The sequence below is a fragment of the Capra hircus genome, chromosome 14, assembly GCF_001704415.2.
Source record: "Capra hircus breed San Clemente chromosome 14, ASM170441v1, whole genome shotgun sequence".
Taxonomy (NCBI): Eukaryota; Metazoa; Chordata; class Mammalia; order Artiodactyla; family Bovidae; genus Capra; species Capra hircus.
In genome coordinates this window covers 12,696,297-12,709,432 of record NC_030821.1, presented here as the reverse complement: position 1 = coordinate 12,709,432, position 13,136 = coordinate 12,696,297, and the positions used below count along the sequence as shown (strand labels likewise).

Sequence of the window (13,136 nt, the reverse complement as noted above, 5' to 3'; positions counted from 1 at the left end):
TTTCAGATCTTTAGCCTCCATAAAACCAAAAGTTCTCTACCTGTAATTTTAAAAGTTATAAGTTCTGCCTACAGAGTTTCTTACAGAATGTACTTAAAATGGGCAAATTTTATACCTTCAAGACAGGGTAATTGTCAGTAATATGAGTCAACATCTATCCAGTGCTCTGCCTTAAGAGTTTATAAACTATAACTTTTCATTTGATTCTCATAAAAAGCTTAATTATTACAACTATTTTATAGGCCAATCTGTTTGACTTGCCCCAAATGGCACAACTGTAAATGGTGATGTCATGATTTGAACTCTGCTGTCTGGCTTACAGGGCTTTCCAATGACACTACTGTATCCCCATCATACGTCTTACCTGATAGTTGCCAGATCTCAAACAAATATGGACCTGACTATATGGAGTCAATTGCTGAGATGTACTATCAGAAGACGGTACGAGAACATCACATGCTTGACAATAGCCAGCTAACCGCTTCTCATCTATGGTACAATGAAGAGATAATGAACCTATCTGTAAAGTAAGAGGTATATATCATTATCCATCAGTGTAATAGAAACAATAGTCTAGCACCCATTTACTGCATTTTAACAGTATAAAAAAATGCCAATGGAAAATAGGAACCATTAAAAATGAAAAAGTTAAAGGTTTAGAGCAGGGGTCAGCAAACTATTGCTCACAGATCAAAACCAGCCCATGTCCTGTTTTTATAGATTCCATGACCTAAGAATAATCCTTAGTGTCGTAAAGGGAGGAAAAAACAACAACAACAAATTAGACGATGCCACAGAAACTATATATGGCCCACAAAGCCTAAAATATTTATTATTTAGCCCTTTACAAAAAAGTATGGTGACTTCTGGTTTAGAGTTTTCAGGCCAACATAAAAAGGTAGACATTATTATCACTCTCTGTAGGTATAACAACAATTAGAATACTAACAAAGAATGAAAACTGTTAAAAAAAAAAGATTAAAATACTTTAAAATATTGATACATATACTTGGCAGAGATTTAAAGGGGTACAACGAAGAAAACTCAATCTTCACTCAACCAGAAAAAATAAATATTTCCACCAAAACAGAAAAAAAATTTTTTAAGACATACTTTTTTAAAAAATTAAAGTTTTTTTTTTAATTTTATTTATTTATTTTTTAAATTTTAAAATCTTTAATTCTTACATGCATTCCCAAACAAAAAAAAATTAAAGTTTTAAATTACTATATCCCAAATGCCATAAAATTAGAAATCTAATGAGTTCCCCAGGCAAATTAAAATGAGAATTCCCAATAAAAGACATCTCTAGTGCATTTATTCAGTGTTTCTGGTGAAGAAAGGAAAGATTGAAGTGGGAATTTTTCTGGCCACCAGGCATATAAAAACCTAGTTATATACTTTAAAATTCAATTGTGTGAATCATGGAAAGAAAAATGTAAACAATAAACACATGAAAATCTTTGCCCTGCTAGGAATTAAGGAAACACAAATTTTTAAAAGATATTCTAGATAAATATCAAATTAGCAATTAAAAAAACTTCACTGCTAATAGCAGAGCCCTCGGAAATCAATTTGTACCCAGATATGTACCAGAAATCAATTTGTATATTACATCGTTTAAAAAAATTAATGACCACTGACATTGTAATTCTACTTGCAGGAATTTAACTCTATCTAATGTCCAAACAAAAATTTATGCTTGGAGATATAAATTTTGCAACTTTATAATAAATAAGAACAGCAAACTATCTAAATGCTCAACCATTAGGAAGATAAAATCACAGCACATCTATATATAACAGAATAGGATAGATATATTTAAAATATCTATTCTAACATTTTAGCACACAAAAAAACTGTTAAAAAAACAAAAGCTAAAACTGCAAAGGGGATTATTTCCAGGCAGTAGTATTACAGATTTTTTAAAATATTTCCATTAGTTTTTTGAACTATCAAATTTACTACAATGAACAGTTTTTTAATCATCAAAAAAACGAAAGCCAAAAAATATACAGATGTTTTAAAGGACTGAAAATCACGTGACTTATGACTGTATTTACCTCTGCAATTAGTTCTTTGGTTCTAAAAAATTTTTCTCTGGCATTTTCATAGACAGCTGGATTTGTAGAGCCTTGCTGGAAGTATGCTGCACCCAAATCATAACACACCTAAAATGGTAATGAATACCAATTTGCTCAGTGATTTTTCATGAACTTAAGAGCTGACAAAACTCAAAATCACCTTTATCTCAGCAACATAGTTACACACGTAGCAAAAAAGAAAAAAAAAAAACATTTCAATGAGCAGTAAAACAGTTAACGTTCTTAGTCACAAGCAACAGAAATCAACTCTGACTGACTTAAGAGGACTTACTGGTAAGACCTCAGGTGGCCTACAGAATTATTGGGAAAGCCAAAGAATCAGGCCTGGAAAACAAACGGGGGATGGGAGGCAAGCAGCCAGAACAAGAGCTGCAACTGATGCAGTGAAACACTGCGCAGCCATCTCAACAGCCAATGCCACAGATCCTGGCAACTGCAGCCAGCAGGACCAGACACTGAAAGCAGCAGCTCCGCTCCTGCCGGGACTGCCCGACCTAGACCTACCTGTCACTGCTGGAGTCACTCACCATCACAATGGATGCTCCATCACCCCACTTCGCTGACTCACTAGCAAGTTCCTGCGTGTGTCCTAAGTCGCTTCAGTAGTGTCTGACTCCTTGCGACCCCATGGACTGAAGCCCGCCAGGCTCCTCTGTCCCTGGAATTCTCCAGGCAAGAGTACTAGAGTGGGTGGCCATGCCCTTCTCCAGGGGATCTTCCCAACCCAGGGATCAAATTCACATCTCCTGTGGCTTCTGCATTTGCAGGCAGATTCTTGACTGCTGAGCCACCAGGTGAGCCCAGCTAGCTCTTAATTCAGTCTAAATGTCTCTGTCACACCTCCACCAGGATAAGGCTAGAGAACACGAATATTTGGAGTTGTCAGTTTTATTACAGGAAACAGGGTCTCCCTCCCATCAAGACTCAGAAGGTAGGGGATTCTTCTAACAATGAAAAAGGGGACAGCCACAGGGGTGTCTCCAAAAGGGTAGGAGGGGCAAATGTGTACTATCAAAGAACTGGCCAGAATAAAATACTGAAAAATCTGAACGAATGAGTATAAAATGATAGCTCATTTCCAGTTGTCTAACAGAATCTGTACATTTTTCCAGGAGCATTCTTAAACAGACACCTAGATTTACCTAATGCAGAATTCAAAGACTAAGTTGAACTTGGCCATTTTATGAACAAGAATACTAAGGCCCAGAAAGCGACATTTCTACTTGAAAGCATATAAACAAGCACTGGCAGAGTCTAGACTTGAAGCCAGACCCTGAGGTTCCTAATATTCTATCACAAATTTACTCCTCACAAGGCTGACTGCTCTGTCTTCTCAATCTGACTTTTTAAAAAAGCCTTCAACTTATTCCCCTGAGGAGGAGAAAATTCAAACCCCACGGACTGATTTTAAAGGTCTGGACTACCTTCTCTCTCCAAACCTCTCTATTCTTCTCTATTTCTAACACACCAGTCTTCTCAACTCCCCATTCACATCAGATATAGAAATAAATTTCATTCCACATCGTTTATTTCCATTTGCACCAAACCAACCTAAGCCAACAGATACTCATTCCTTTTTCAAATTCCTAAGGTGTAAGTCTCCGATACTCCTGACCAAACTACTCTTCACTGATACGGACTATAGATACTATTCTGTCCTGCTCAACAAATCAAGATTAATTCTTCCTCAGCCTCTAGAATACTGCTTTACACTATTTAGTCCATACTTAATGTTAGGCAGATTTTCATTCTAAAGTGCTTCCTTCCATCTAGGGTAAAGGAGTGCTAAAGTTTATTTATTTATTTTTTTTGCTAAAGTTTAAAATAAAGTATGTGTATTGTAAAGATTTATATACACACAAGCACATCTATATATGCACACATATTATAGATACATATTCCCCTTTCCAGGCCAAGACAGAGTTGTTGTTGCTGTACTGTTGCTTAGTCGTATCCAACTCTTTCACAACCCCATGGGCTGCAGCCCACCAAGCTCCTCTGTCCATGGGATTCTCAGGCAAGAACACTGGAGGGGGTTGCCATTTCCTTCTCCAGCAGATCTTCCTGACCCAGAGACCGAACCTGCGTCTTCTGCACTGGCAGACAGATTCTTTACTGCTGAGCCACTGGGGAGCCTTTCAAGTGGTTAGCAACTGCAGTGCCTCATGACTCCTACTCGATGAGACTCCATCTCAGCAAGTCTTGAGAAGGGATTATCTTTAACTCCAGAACCAGCTAATCTGAAAAGGTACCTCTCAACCCTTTTAAAGTCAGAGGTATTTCTGCTCTTTCAAGATTGGGAAATAGTGATAAAAGAAGTCATGCCAGACATCCCTGGTGGCCCAGTGGTTAAGAACCTGTCTGCCAATGCAGGGGATATGGGTTGGATCCCTGGTTCAGGAAGATTCCACACACCTTGGGGCAACTAAGCCCATGCACCACAACTACTGAGCCTGTGCTCTAGAGGCTATGAGCTGCAACTACTCAAGCCCAAGTGCCCGTGCTCCACGAGAAGAGAAGCCACCGTAAGTAGAGAGTGGCCTCCACTCGGCATAACTAGAGAAGGCCCGCAAGCAGCTACAATGAACCAGCACAGCCAAAAAGATTAACTTTTAAAAATGTTATGCCAGTTCACACAATGAAGAAAATATAGAACATGAAAGGCTCTATCGTAGTGGCCCTCCACAGGCAATCATTAACTCTTAAAATTTCTATTCTACTCAAGATTCTGTGCTAGAAAGTACGGAAGATGCAAAATACAAATATATTTTTAAAAAGAGAGAGAGACCTCAAAGAGTTTACAATCAAGCAGGGAAAAAGAAGCTATCAACACATAAAATATCTAACAACAAAAAACAACTGAAAGCAGCAAAGGAACTAGGGTACAGAGTTACGGAGAGCAGGCAGCCTTAAGATCCTTGAAAAACTGGGTATTTCTCTAGGAGCCCACATTTTTCAAGATCTAGCACAATATCAGTTTTGTTCTGTTTTCTCAGTCTGATTAGATTTCTTATAATGTGAATGAACTGTTAAGTCAGTTCATTCATATTATTACTCCCTGCATTGTCAGTCTCTTAAATATAACGGGGAAACTAGTTTGGAAACAAAAGATCGTATGAAATTTTCCTTGCATTTCTTTCAGAAAATGTTCAAGGGAGGTCTTATAAAATTCACAATTAACTATAATGCAAAGTTTTAATAAACATCGGAAGTAGAATCAAAGGGACAAGGGCAGAAATAAGCTCTAATTAAAAATACAAGGATGATTTTATGTAAGATTTTCCAAAAATTTGCCATGCATTGACTAAACACTGAAATAAATACCTGGCACTGCATCTCCTCGGTTTTGATTTTCAGTCCAGCAGTGGAACTCTCAGTTTCTCCGTTTACCATGCCTGGCTCCACGGCCAGTAAGTCCAGTGTTCTCATCGTGTGGACATAAAGATCCTTGTTTAACTTAAGGGCTGCCTCTAGTACCAGTATAGAATCAGAAGCTTGTTCTTTTAGCTACAAAAGTTCAATAAGCAAATTTTTAAAATACAAAAATGGCAATACTGGACTATATCAACCAAAAAATATTTATAGGATACTTAGCAGCTTAATGTACTAGTCTATTTTAAAAATGCATCTAACGTAGCAAGAGTGAAATTATATTTGTGAAAATTATCTTACGATTTTAAAATTCACAAGGTTCCTATTGTGAAACTGAAAACACAAATTGGAAGATTGACATCTTTCTTTTATATAAAAGTTACTGATGAAAAATGTTTAAGATTTGTACCGTTCCATTGATGTATTCAAGAAATGTTTTGTATGCTTTGATGTGCCAGTCATTTTTACTAGGCATTAAATAATAATAATAAAATGACACATTTTTTGCTTCCACATTCAAAATACATTATCTGTTGTATATAGATACAGATGGTTACCTTCCTTCTCCTTTCCTAGCCTCTGCACTTTGGGTGGTATCTCTGATATATTGTATATTAAATAAAGAATTACAGAGATCATTTTTAAATTATGGTTTCTACTTTTATGTTGACCAAAGCAATTTAAAAAGTAACTGTATTTTTCTGAATATAAAAGTAGTTTTAGGGAATTTCTGGCAGTCCAGTAGTTAGCACTTGGCACTTTCACTGCAGCGGCCTGGATTTAATCTGATTGGGAAACTGAGATCCCAAACACCACACAGCATGGCCAAAAAAAGAGTAAAAATAAACTAAAATTTGTAAAAAATCATTTTTAAAATAAAAGTAATTTTAAGATACACGTTTACTACAGAATTTATGAAAGAATATAAAGAAAACACCTATAAGAGTGACTTCTCACATCTGCTAAAGCACTATGAAATATCTGACAACAAAACTAGTAGCCAAGTACTCTCATCAACATTAAAGTGTCAATTTAGAGTATTATCAAATTATGTTCTAACAAAGTCTAAATGTTATCACATCTAAAGCAAGCCAACTCTTAATATATATAAGATTAGAAGAAGCATATACACATGCTCTAAATATAATACATCCCAGAAAGGTTACGGTGTAACCGATACCTATACTCACCACTTTCAAAATATTTTCCGTTAGTTCTTTCTCCTGTTGCATCTGATTCATACTAAAAGAGAAATGATAGAAGAGTATCAAATATTACTTGAAAGACTGAAAATTCAAAACTTAAAGATCATTCTTGACAGTGAGATTGAATTTAAATAAATAAAAATGCTTTTAATGCTATTTCTTTTCATGCTTCAAAAATAAACTCAATTATGATGATGCTCCTTTATTTACCATTATTTTTTCATTTGCTTTGCATTAAAAAAAAAAACTCAGTTTAAAAAAAACTTTCTGGCAGCAAAAGCTTATTTACATCAAGTTAGAAACTTGATGTACACTCTAGCTCCAAATTTGGGTAAATTACTACTACTTGGAATGTAAGAAGTAGGTTTAAAACTCCAGACCTGATCAAACTATTGTACTTAACTTTTGCACTCTAAATTAAAATTTCCCACATACAGAACAAACATATCTTTTTCATGTAAATTTAATTAAATGAAAACAATTTTAATTCCTGAAAGCAGGTCAGCTAACATTAAGATGAAAGGCACAGTTTACAAAGTGCTCCCCTCCTTTTTCAGAGCTCTCTACTCTAATTATCCAAAGCCCTGTCTGATTCTCTCACTCTTCTAACCCCTCCAAACCTACCTGCATGCAGGCCTTCTGCCCTGATTTCTGCTTTTTTCCTTCTGTACCAAGAGTTCTTAAAAACTTACCAAAAAAAAAAAAAAAAAACCTGACAAAAAAGTGCCAAGTAAGGGTCTTTATTGGCCAACTTACACACTTAACTGAGGAGGTCCAGGTTTTGCCTGTTTAACAGGAAAACTACTTTGAACAATTGTCCTAATTGCCCTTTAAAAAAAAAAGACAAAAACAAAATTTAATACATTATAAATGTCACTTCAAGTATTTTTGTAGTACTTCCTAGAAGACTTATAAACTATCCAAAATTCTGACATATAATAAAAACTTTATAAGTCATCCACTTCTCTATCAGAAAGCTTTTCATCTATGTAGTCATAATTTTCTCCACCATCAGATTCACTATTCCCAAGATCCTCTGAGAGATCCCTGGAATGACTTAGAAGCACATCCCTCAAGTTATAATGCAATTAAAGAAAGGCTGCCCAACACATTTTAGGTTTATGAAACATTTACCATCTATTGTAGAGAAGTATGGCCATGGCAGTGGTTGGAGGTAAAGTGGCCAGATCCATATCTATGTGCTTTGTCCCGGGAGGAACTTTACTGATGCACAGCAGTTCATTCAACAACATATTCAATACTGGAACAGACAAACTTAAAAAGGAAGAATCAAAAGACACGTAAGTTGTGCAAGGACGCAATGCACAATTCGGTACTTTGCTAAAAATAATTATATTGTTTTAGTAATAAATCCACAGGGCCATTCTATTAACCTGTCTCAACAACGTAAATGAAAATTTACCAAAAGAACTTTTAAGCTTTTCTTACAAAAACCATTTAAATATATACAAAAGTACACAGAATAATATAATACACACCAATGTGCCCATCATCCAGCTTCAACAGCTAGCAACTGATGGCCAATCTTGTTTCATCTCTACTCTCACACACTTCCCTCCTTTCCATATTACTGTAAAGCAAATTCCCAATAGTAAATCATTTCTTCCCAAGTATTTCAGAACATATCTCCGAAAAATTACCGACTAACATAATGACAGTATAAATTTCACACCTAATAAATTATTGTTTATCATTAAATATCCAGTCAAGTGCTCAATTTTCCAACTCTATCATATACATCATATTGTTTTGCACACATTGCTATCTGGTGATAAGCCTTGAGTCTATTAACAGATAAGCTCCTCCTTAAAGAACAAACCTTTTTTTTAATCCTAATATTTAATGCTGGAAAATATATGGTGAAAAAAGTGTTCAAATACTACTAGTGCGAGTATAAACGATAACTCTCTGGAAATCAATCCAGTATATGCATAATGAGCTTTAACAATGTTTACACCACTTGACCTGGCAATTTAACAATCTATACTAAAGACGCAACTCGAAATTCATATAAAGCTTATGGACAAAGACATTTTAAAGCTCTATGATTTATAAAAGTGAAAAACTAGAGAAAAACTAAAAAACTGTCAATAGAGGAACAATTAATAAATTATCTATACAATGGATAATCTCCAAAAACCAAACTGGGGAAATGCTCATGATATCCTGCTATATGAAATAACCAAAAATCAAAACAGTATACAAGGTATGTTCACAACTTTGTTTAAAAATATATGGAGGAAAACAACAAAAATTACACAAAAATGTTAAAAACACTTCTTTCCCCTCCCCTATTATTTCTTATTTTCTGAATTTCTCCAAATATTCTATAAAGTATTTCTCTATAAACTGTGAGAAGGGGGTAAAAACAAATCATTATATAACAATGCACTTGAAATATTTATTTATAAACAAATAACCACTGATTCTAGTAAGATAGTTTAAAAGTTTAAGAGACAGTGACTGATTTATGACCAGTAAAATTAAATGAATTATTCAACAAAGATAATATGTACCATAATATTACATACGATTCATCACTAATTTTTATTTTCTTCAGATATGTAAAAGTAAAATGAAGATTTAAAACTGTTTAGGCGTGGATTTTCTCTACTTATCACATCAAAAAAATAAGAATAATAACAAACGGGCTCATTATTGGTAACACCAAGTTTATACTTTAAAAGGTGATTTAAATTCATTCAACAGTCAAATATTTTCTTATACTTTTTGAAAAATACTTCTATATTTTACCAAGAATTCATAGAAAAATAGTTTTCACTTTAAAGACCCATATTACAAGAACACATACTGAAATAAACCAAAATATCTAACAGTTCTCAAAATAAATTCATTTAAATCTTTTTTTTTAATTCATTTAAATCTTGTATACCTTTTCTCTAGTATGTCTAAGTCCCATTTCAAATGTGCAGCAACTTTAAGAGCAAGTAGCTTTAAAACACGATTTCTCTTGTTATCAGGTGGAGGTTGAACTTGGTTTTGCTCATTAACTGAAGGTTTGGAAGCCTGTTCCAAAAACTGGACTATAAGCTGAACTGGTGCAGGATCTAGGATTTAAAAGAAAGCAATTCTTGAACTTAAGGTCTAATTACAAAGATGCAAAAGGATTCACCCTATTGTTTTCTGGCCACAAAAGGAATCCAAATAGGCCAACATGCACTTGAAAAGATACTCTGTATCACTATTTGAGAAATGCAAATCAAACTACACAGAAGAATCAATCAACTCACAATCGAGAGAACGGCCACCGTCTAAAAGTCTACAAATATGAAAAAAATACAGAGGTTAGTTTAAAAAATTAATTAATTTTTAACAATTATTGGAATGGAAATAATAACCTATAATAGAAAATAACTTTAATTAATATTATCCAGCAATCTCACTCCTGGGCATATGTCCAGAAAAGATGAAAACTCTAATTCAAAAAGATACATCACACCAGTGTTCACAGTGGCACTACTTACAATAGCCAATACACTGAAGAAACCTAATGTCCACTGACAGATGAATGGATAAAGAATGCGCAGTACATATGCACAGTGAAATAACACTTGGCCATAAAAATGAATGAGATTATACCACTTGCAGCAACGTGGATGGATCTAGAGATCATCATACTAAGTAAAGTAAGTCAGTGAAACACAAATGTCATATGACATCACTTTTATGTGGAATCAAAAAAAAAATACAAATGAACTTACTTACAAAATAGAAATAAGAGTCAGAAAGAAAACAAATTTATGGTTACCACAGGGGCTGGGGGGCAGGCATAATCAGGAACTTGGGACTAACAGATACACATGAATATACATAAGGCAGACAACAAGGACCTACTATATAGCACAGGAAACTATATTCAATATTAATATATCAAAACTACATAGCACAGGGAACTATACTCGATATTGAACTATACTCCAATAGGTTATTTTAATAACCTGTAACAACCCACTTCAGTATTCTTGCCTGGAGAATCCCATGGACAGAGGAGCCTGGTAGGCTATAGTTCATGGGGTCGCAAGAATCGGACATGACTGAGCAAATAAGCACATAAACAATGGAAAACAATCTCAAAAGGAACAGGTGTCTACATATAACTGAATCACTTCACTGTACACCTAAAACATTACAAATCAATGTTTTTGATTTGTTAAGGGGTAAAAAAGGGGACCCAAACAGTTGTGTAGTTACAATGACTAAGGATTATAATTCACAAGAAGTGTGCCTGGCTATTAAAACGAAAGATCAGGAAGGAGGTAAGAAGGAAAGATAACAGATTTTTGCAGACGAAAGCACTTTAGACGACAGAACATAATGGTTACAGATTTCAGTTCAGCTAACAACAATTGTCAATTAGGGGAAAGAAATACCATGTTTAAAATTATTGCTTTAACGCTTAATTAGTGGGACTTGCATCAAGTTACCTCTCTGCACCTGTTCCTGTCAATGCAAAATAGAGGATCACCTACCTCACAGGATTATCACGAAGACGGAATTAAACGAGAATGCAGCTATGAAGCACGAAGCACACAGCCTGGCACCCAGAAACACTCAACAAACGTTCATCAAAAGCACTGAATTAAAAGCACATTAATGCAATATAGTGGTAAAACCGCCCACGTGAAGTACACCAACTTCTCGCACAGGAGTCTCCACCAGTTCAGGCCAGTGGATTAGACTGAACAAGCCACATCTGGATTCGAACTCTTGTCAGCAATTTATCATCCAAGGAACCTACCTTTTCAGCCATCACCTCTTTCCAGAAATACCTGTTATTTCCCACCCTCCCTAAACAGCACTCCTGAACTGCGGTATCAATCATGAACATCATTATACAATAACCATCTTGCAACTGTGGCAGCGTTTTCTGCTTTCAGAAGTTTTCGCTTTGATTTACAGCCCAACTGTGGAATAATTGAGTCAGCAGAATCCGTTCGTTGAGGAATAAAACAGTTAAAATAGGGACCTAACATAGTTATTCAACGTCAGGACCAGCCTCTGAACAGCTGATGTCTCCGCAGACCCCACCCCCCGCCCAAACTGTCCGGGGTTCAGCCCCAGGGGAGGGCTGAGGCCCCAACTCGAGTTACGGTCACAAGGCCACCTGAGAGGCGACAAGACGGGCAAACACGGAAAGGTGGCGGGCGCGGGAGGGCCTCTGTTTCCCACTTTTCTTAGGCCTCCCGGAGCGGCGCCCCGCGCGGGCAGTTTTGATGCCCAGTCAGAGACCGGGCGGCGCCACAGCTCGGCCCCGAGGCCCGCCTCCCCGGGTCGTTGGGTCGCGGCAGAGGAAGGCGCGGGGCGCCGGGAGCCCCAAGGGCAGTCCTCGGGCCGCAGGGGCCGCGCTTACCCGGGCAGGGCTTACGCAGGTGTTTCTCCAACAGCGACTCCTGCAGCAGAAACTCGAACCAGGAGGTCTGCGGCGGGGTGCAGGGCCGGCTGGAGGTGGCCGCCTCCCGGTCTGCCGCCTCCGCGCTCATCCTGCCCCCGCCGCCGCTACCCCCAGGGGCGCTTCCCGGCTCCAACCTGACGCTCGGACGCGGGCCCCGGGGGCCTCTGACGTGCAGAACCGCCCGGAAACGAGGAGGCACGCGGAACGTCCTGGAAAGCCACACAAACCAAAATGGCGGCCTGACCCCCAGCCGGGGCGGGGAGTCCTGGTTCCGCCCCCACCCCACCCCCGCCGCGCCTGCAGACCAATCGTTATTAGAGTTGGAGAAGGAAGGAGGGCGGGGCCGATGTCCAGGCCACGCCTTCTTCCAGTTACCCTGGGAGACGGCTTGCGAGAGAGCTGCGTCGCTCAGCTGGCTTGCCCTGTTCCCCGGCGGTTTCTTGGTCAGCCGACAGAACACCCTCATCGGCAGGCCTCAGAGTCTTCGGAAAAGTTAGTGAACGCTACAGGTTCAGACTGTGATTAGGCAAATCTGTTTTTGTTGATTTCAATTTTCCGACTTCCATTTCTGAGATTTCAGTTCAGTCGCTCAGTCGTGTCCGACTCTTTGCGATCCCATGGCCTCTCTGTCCATCACCAACTCCTGGAGTTTACTCAGACTCATGTGCATGGAGTCAATGAGGCCATCCAACCATCTCATTCTCTGTCATCCCCTTCTCCTCCTGCCCCCAATCCCTCCCAGCATCAGGATCTTTTCAAATGAGTCAGTTCTTCGCATCAGGTGGACAAAGTTTTGGAGCTTCAGCTTCATCAGTCCTTCCAATGAATATTCAGGACGAATTTCCTTTAGGATGGGCTGGTTGGGTCTCCTTGCAGTCCAAGGAATTCTCAAGAGTCTTCTGCATCACCACAGTTCAAAAGCATCAAGTCTTCGGCGATCAGTTTTCTTTATATTCCAACTCTCACGTCCATACATGACTACTGGAAAAACCATAGCCTTGACTAGATGGACCTTTGTCG

The 13,136-nt window shown here is 37.8% G+C and overlaps 1 protein-coding gene across 1 annotated transcript in view; it reads right to left on the bottom strand.

The window, feature by feature from the left end:
* Positions 1 to 12,372, bottom strand: part of INTS8 (integrator complex subunit 8) — a 46,449-nt gene extending 34,077 nt beyond the window's left edge. Inside the window, exons 1-8 of the mRNA XM_018058237.1 lie at positions 12,075 to 12,372; positions 9,597 to 9,771; positions 7,817 to 7,957; positions 7,439 to 7,510; positions 6,668 to 6,719; positions 5,430 to 5,612; positions 2,064 to 2,171; positions 365 to 520 (exon numbers count right to left, since the gene is read on the bottom strand). Of these exons, the coding sequence (XP_017913726.1) occupies positions 365 to 520; positions 2,064 to 2,171; positions 5,430 to 5,612; positions 6,668 to 6,719; positions 7,439 to 7,510; positions 7,817 to 7,957; positions 9,597 to 9,771; positions 12,075 to 12,204 (1,017 nt within the window). The 5' untranslated portion in view covers positions 12,205 to 12,372. The remainder of the gene's footprint in view (positions 1 to 364; positions 521 to 2,063; positions 2,172 to 5,429; positions 5,613 to 6,667; positions 6,720 to 7,438; positions 7,511 to 7,816; positions 7,958 to 9,596; positions 9,772 to 12,074) is intronic.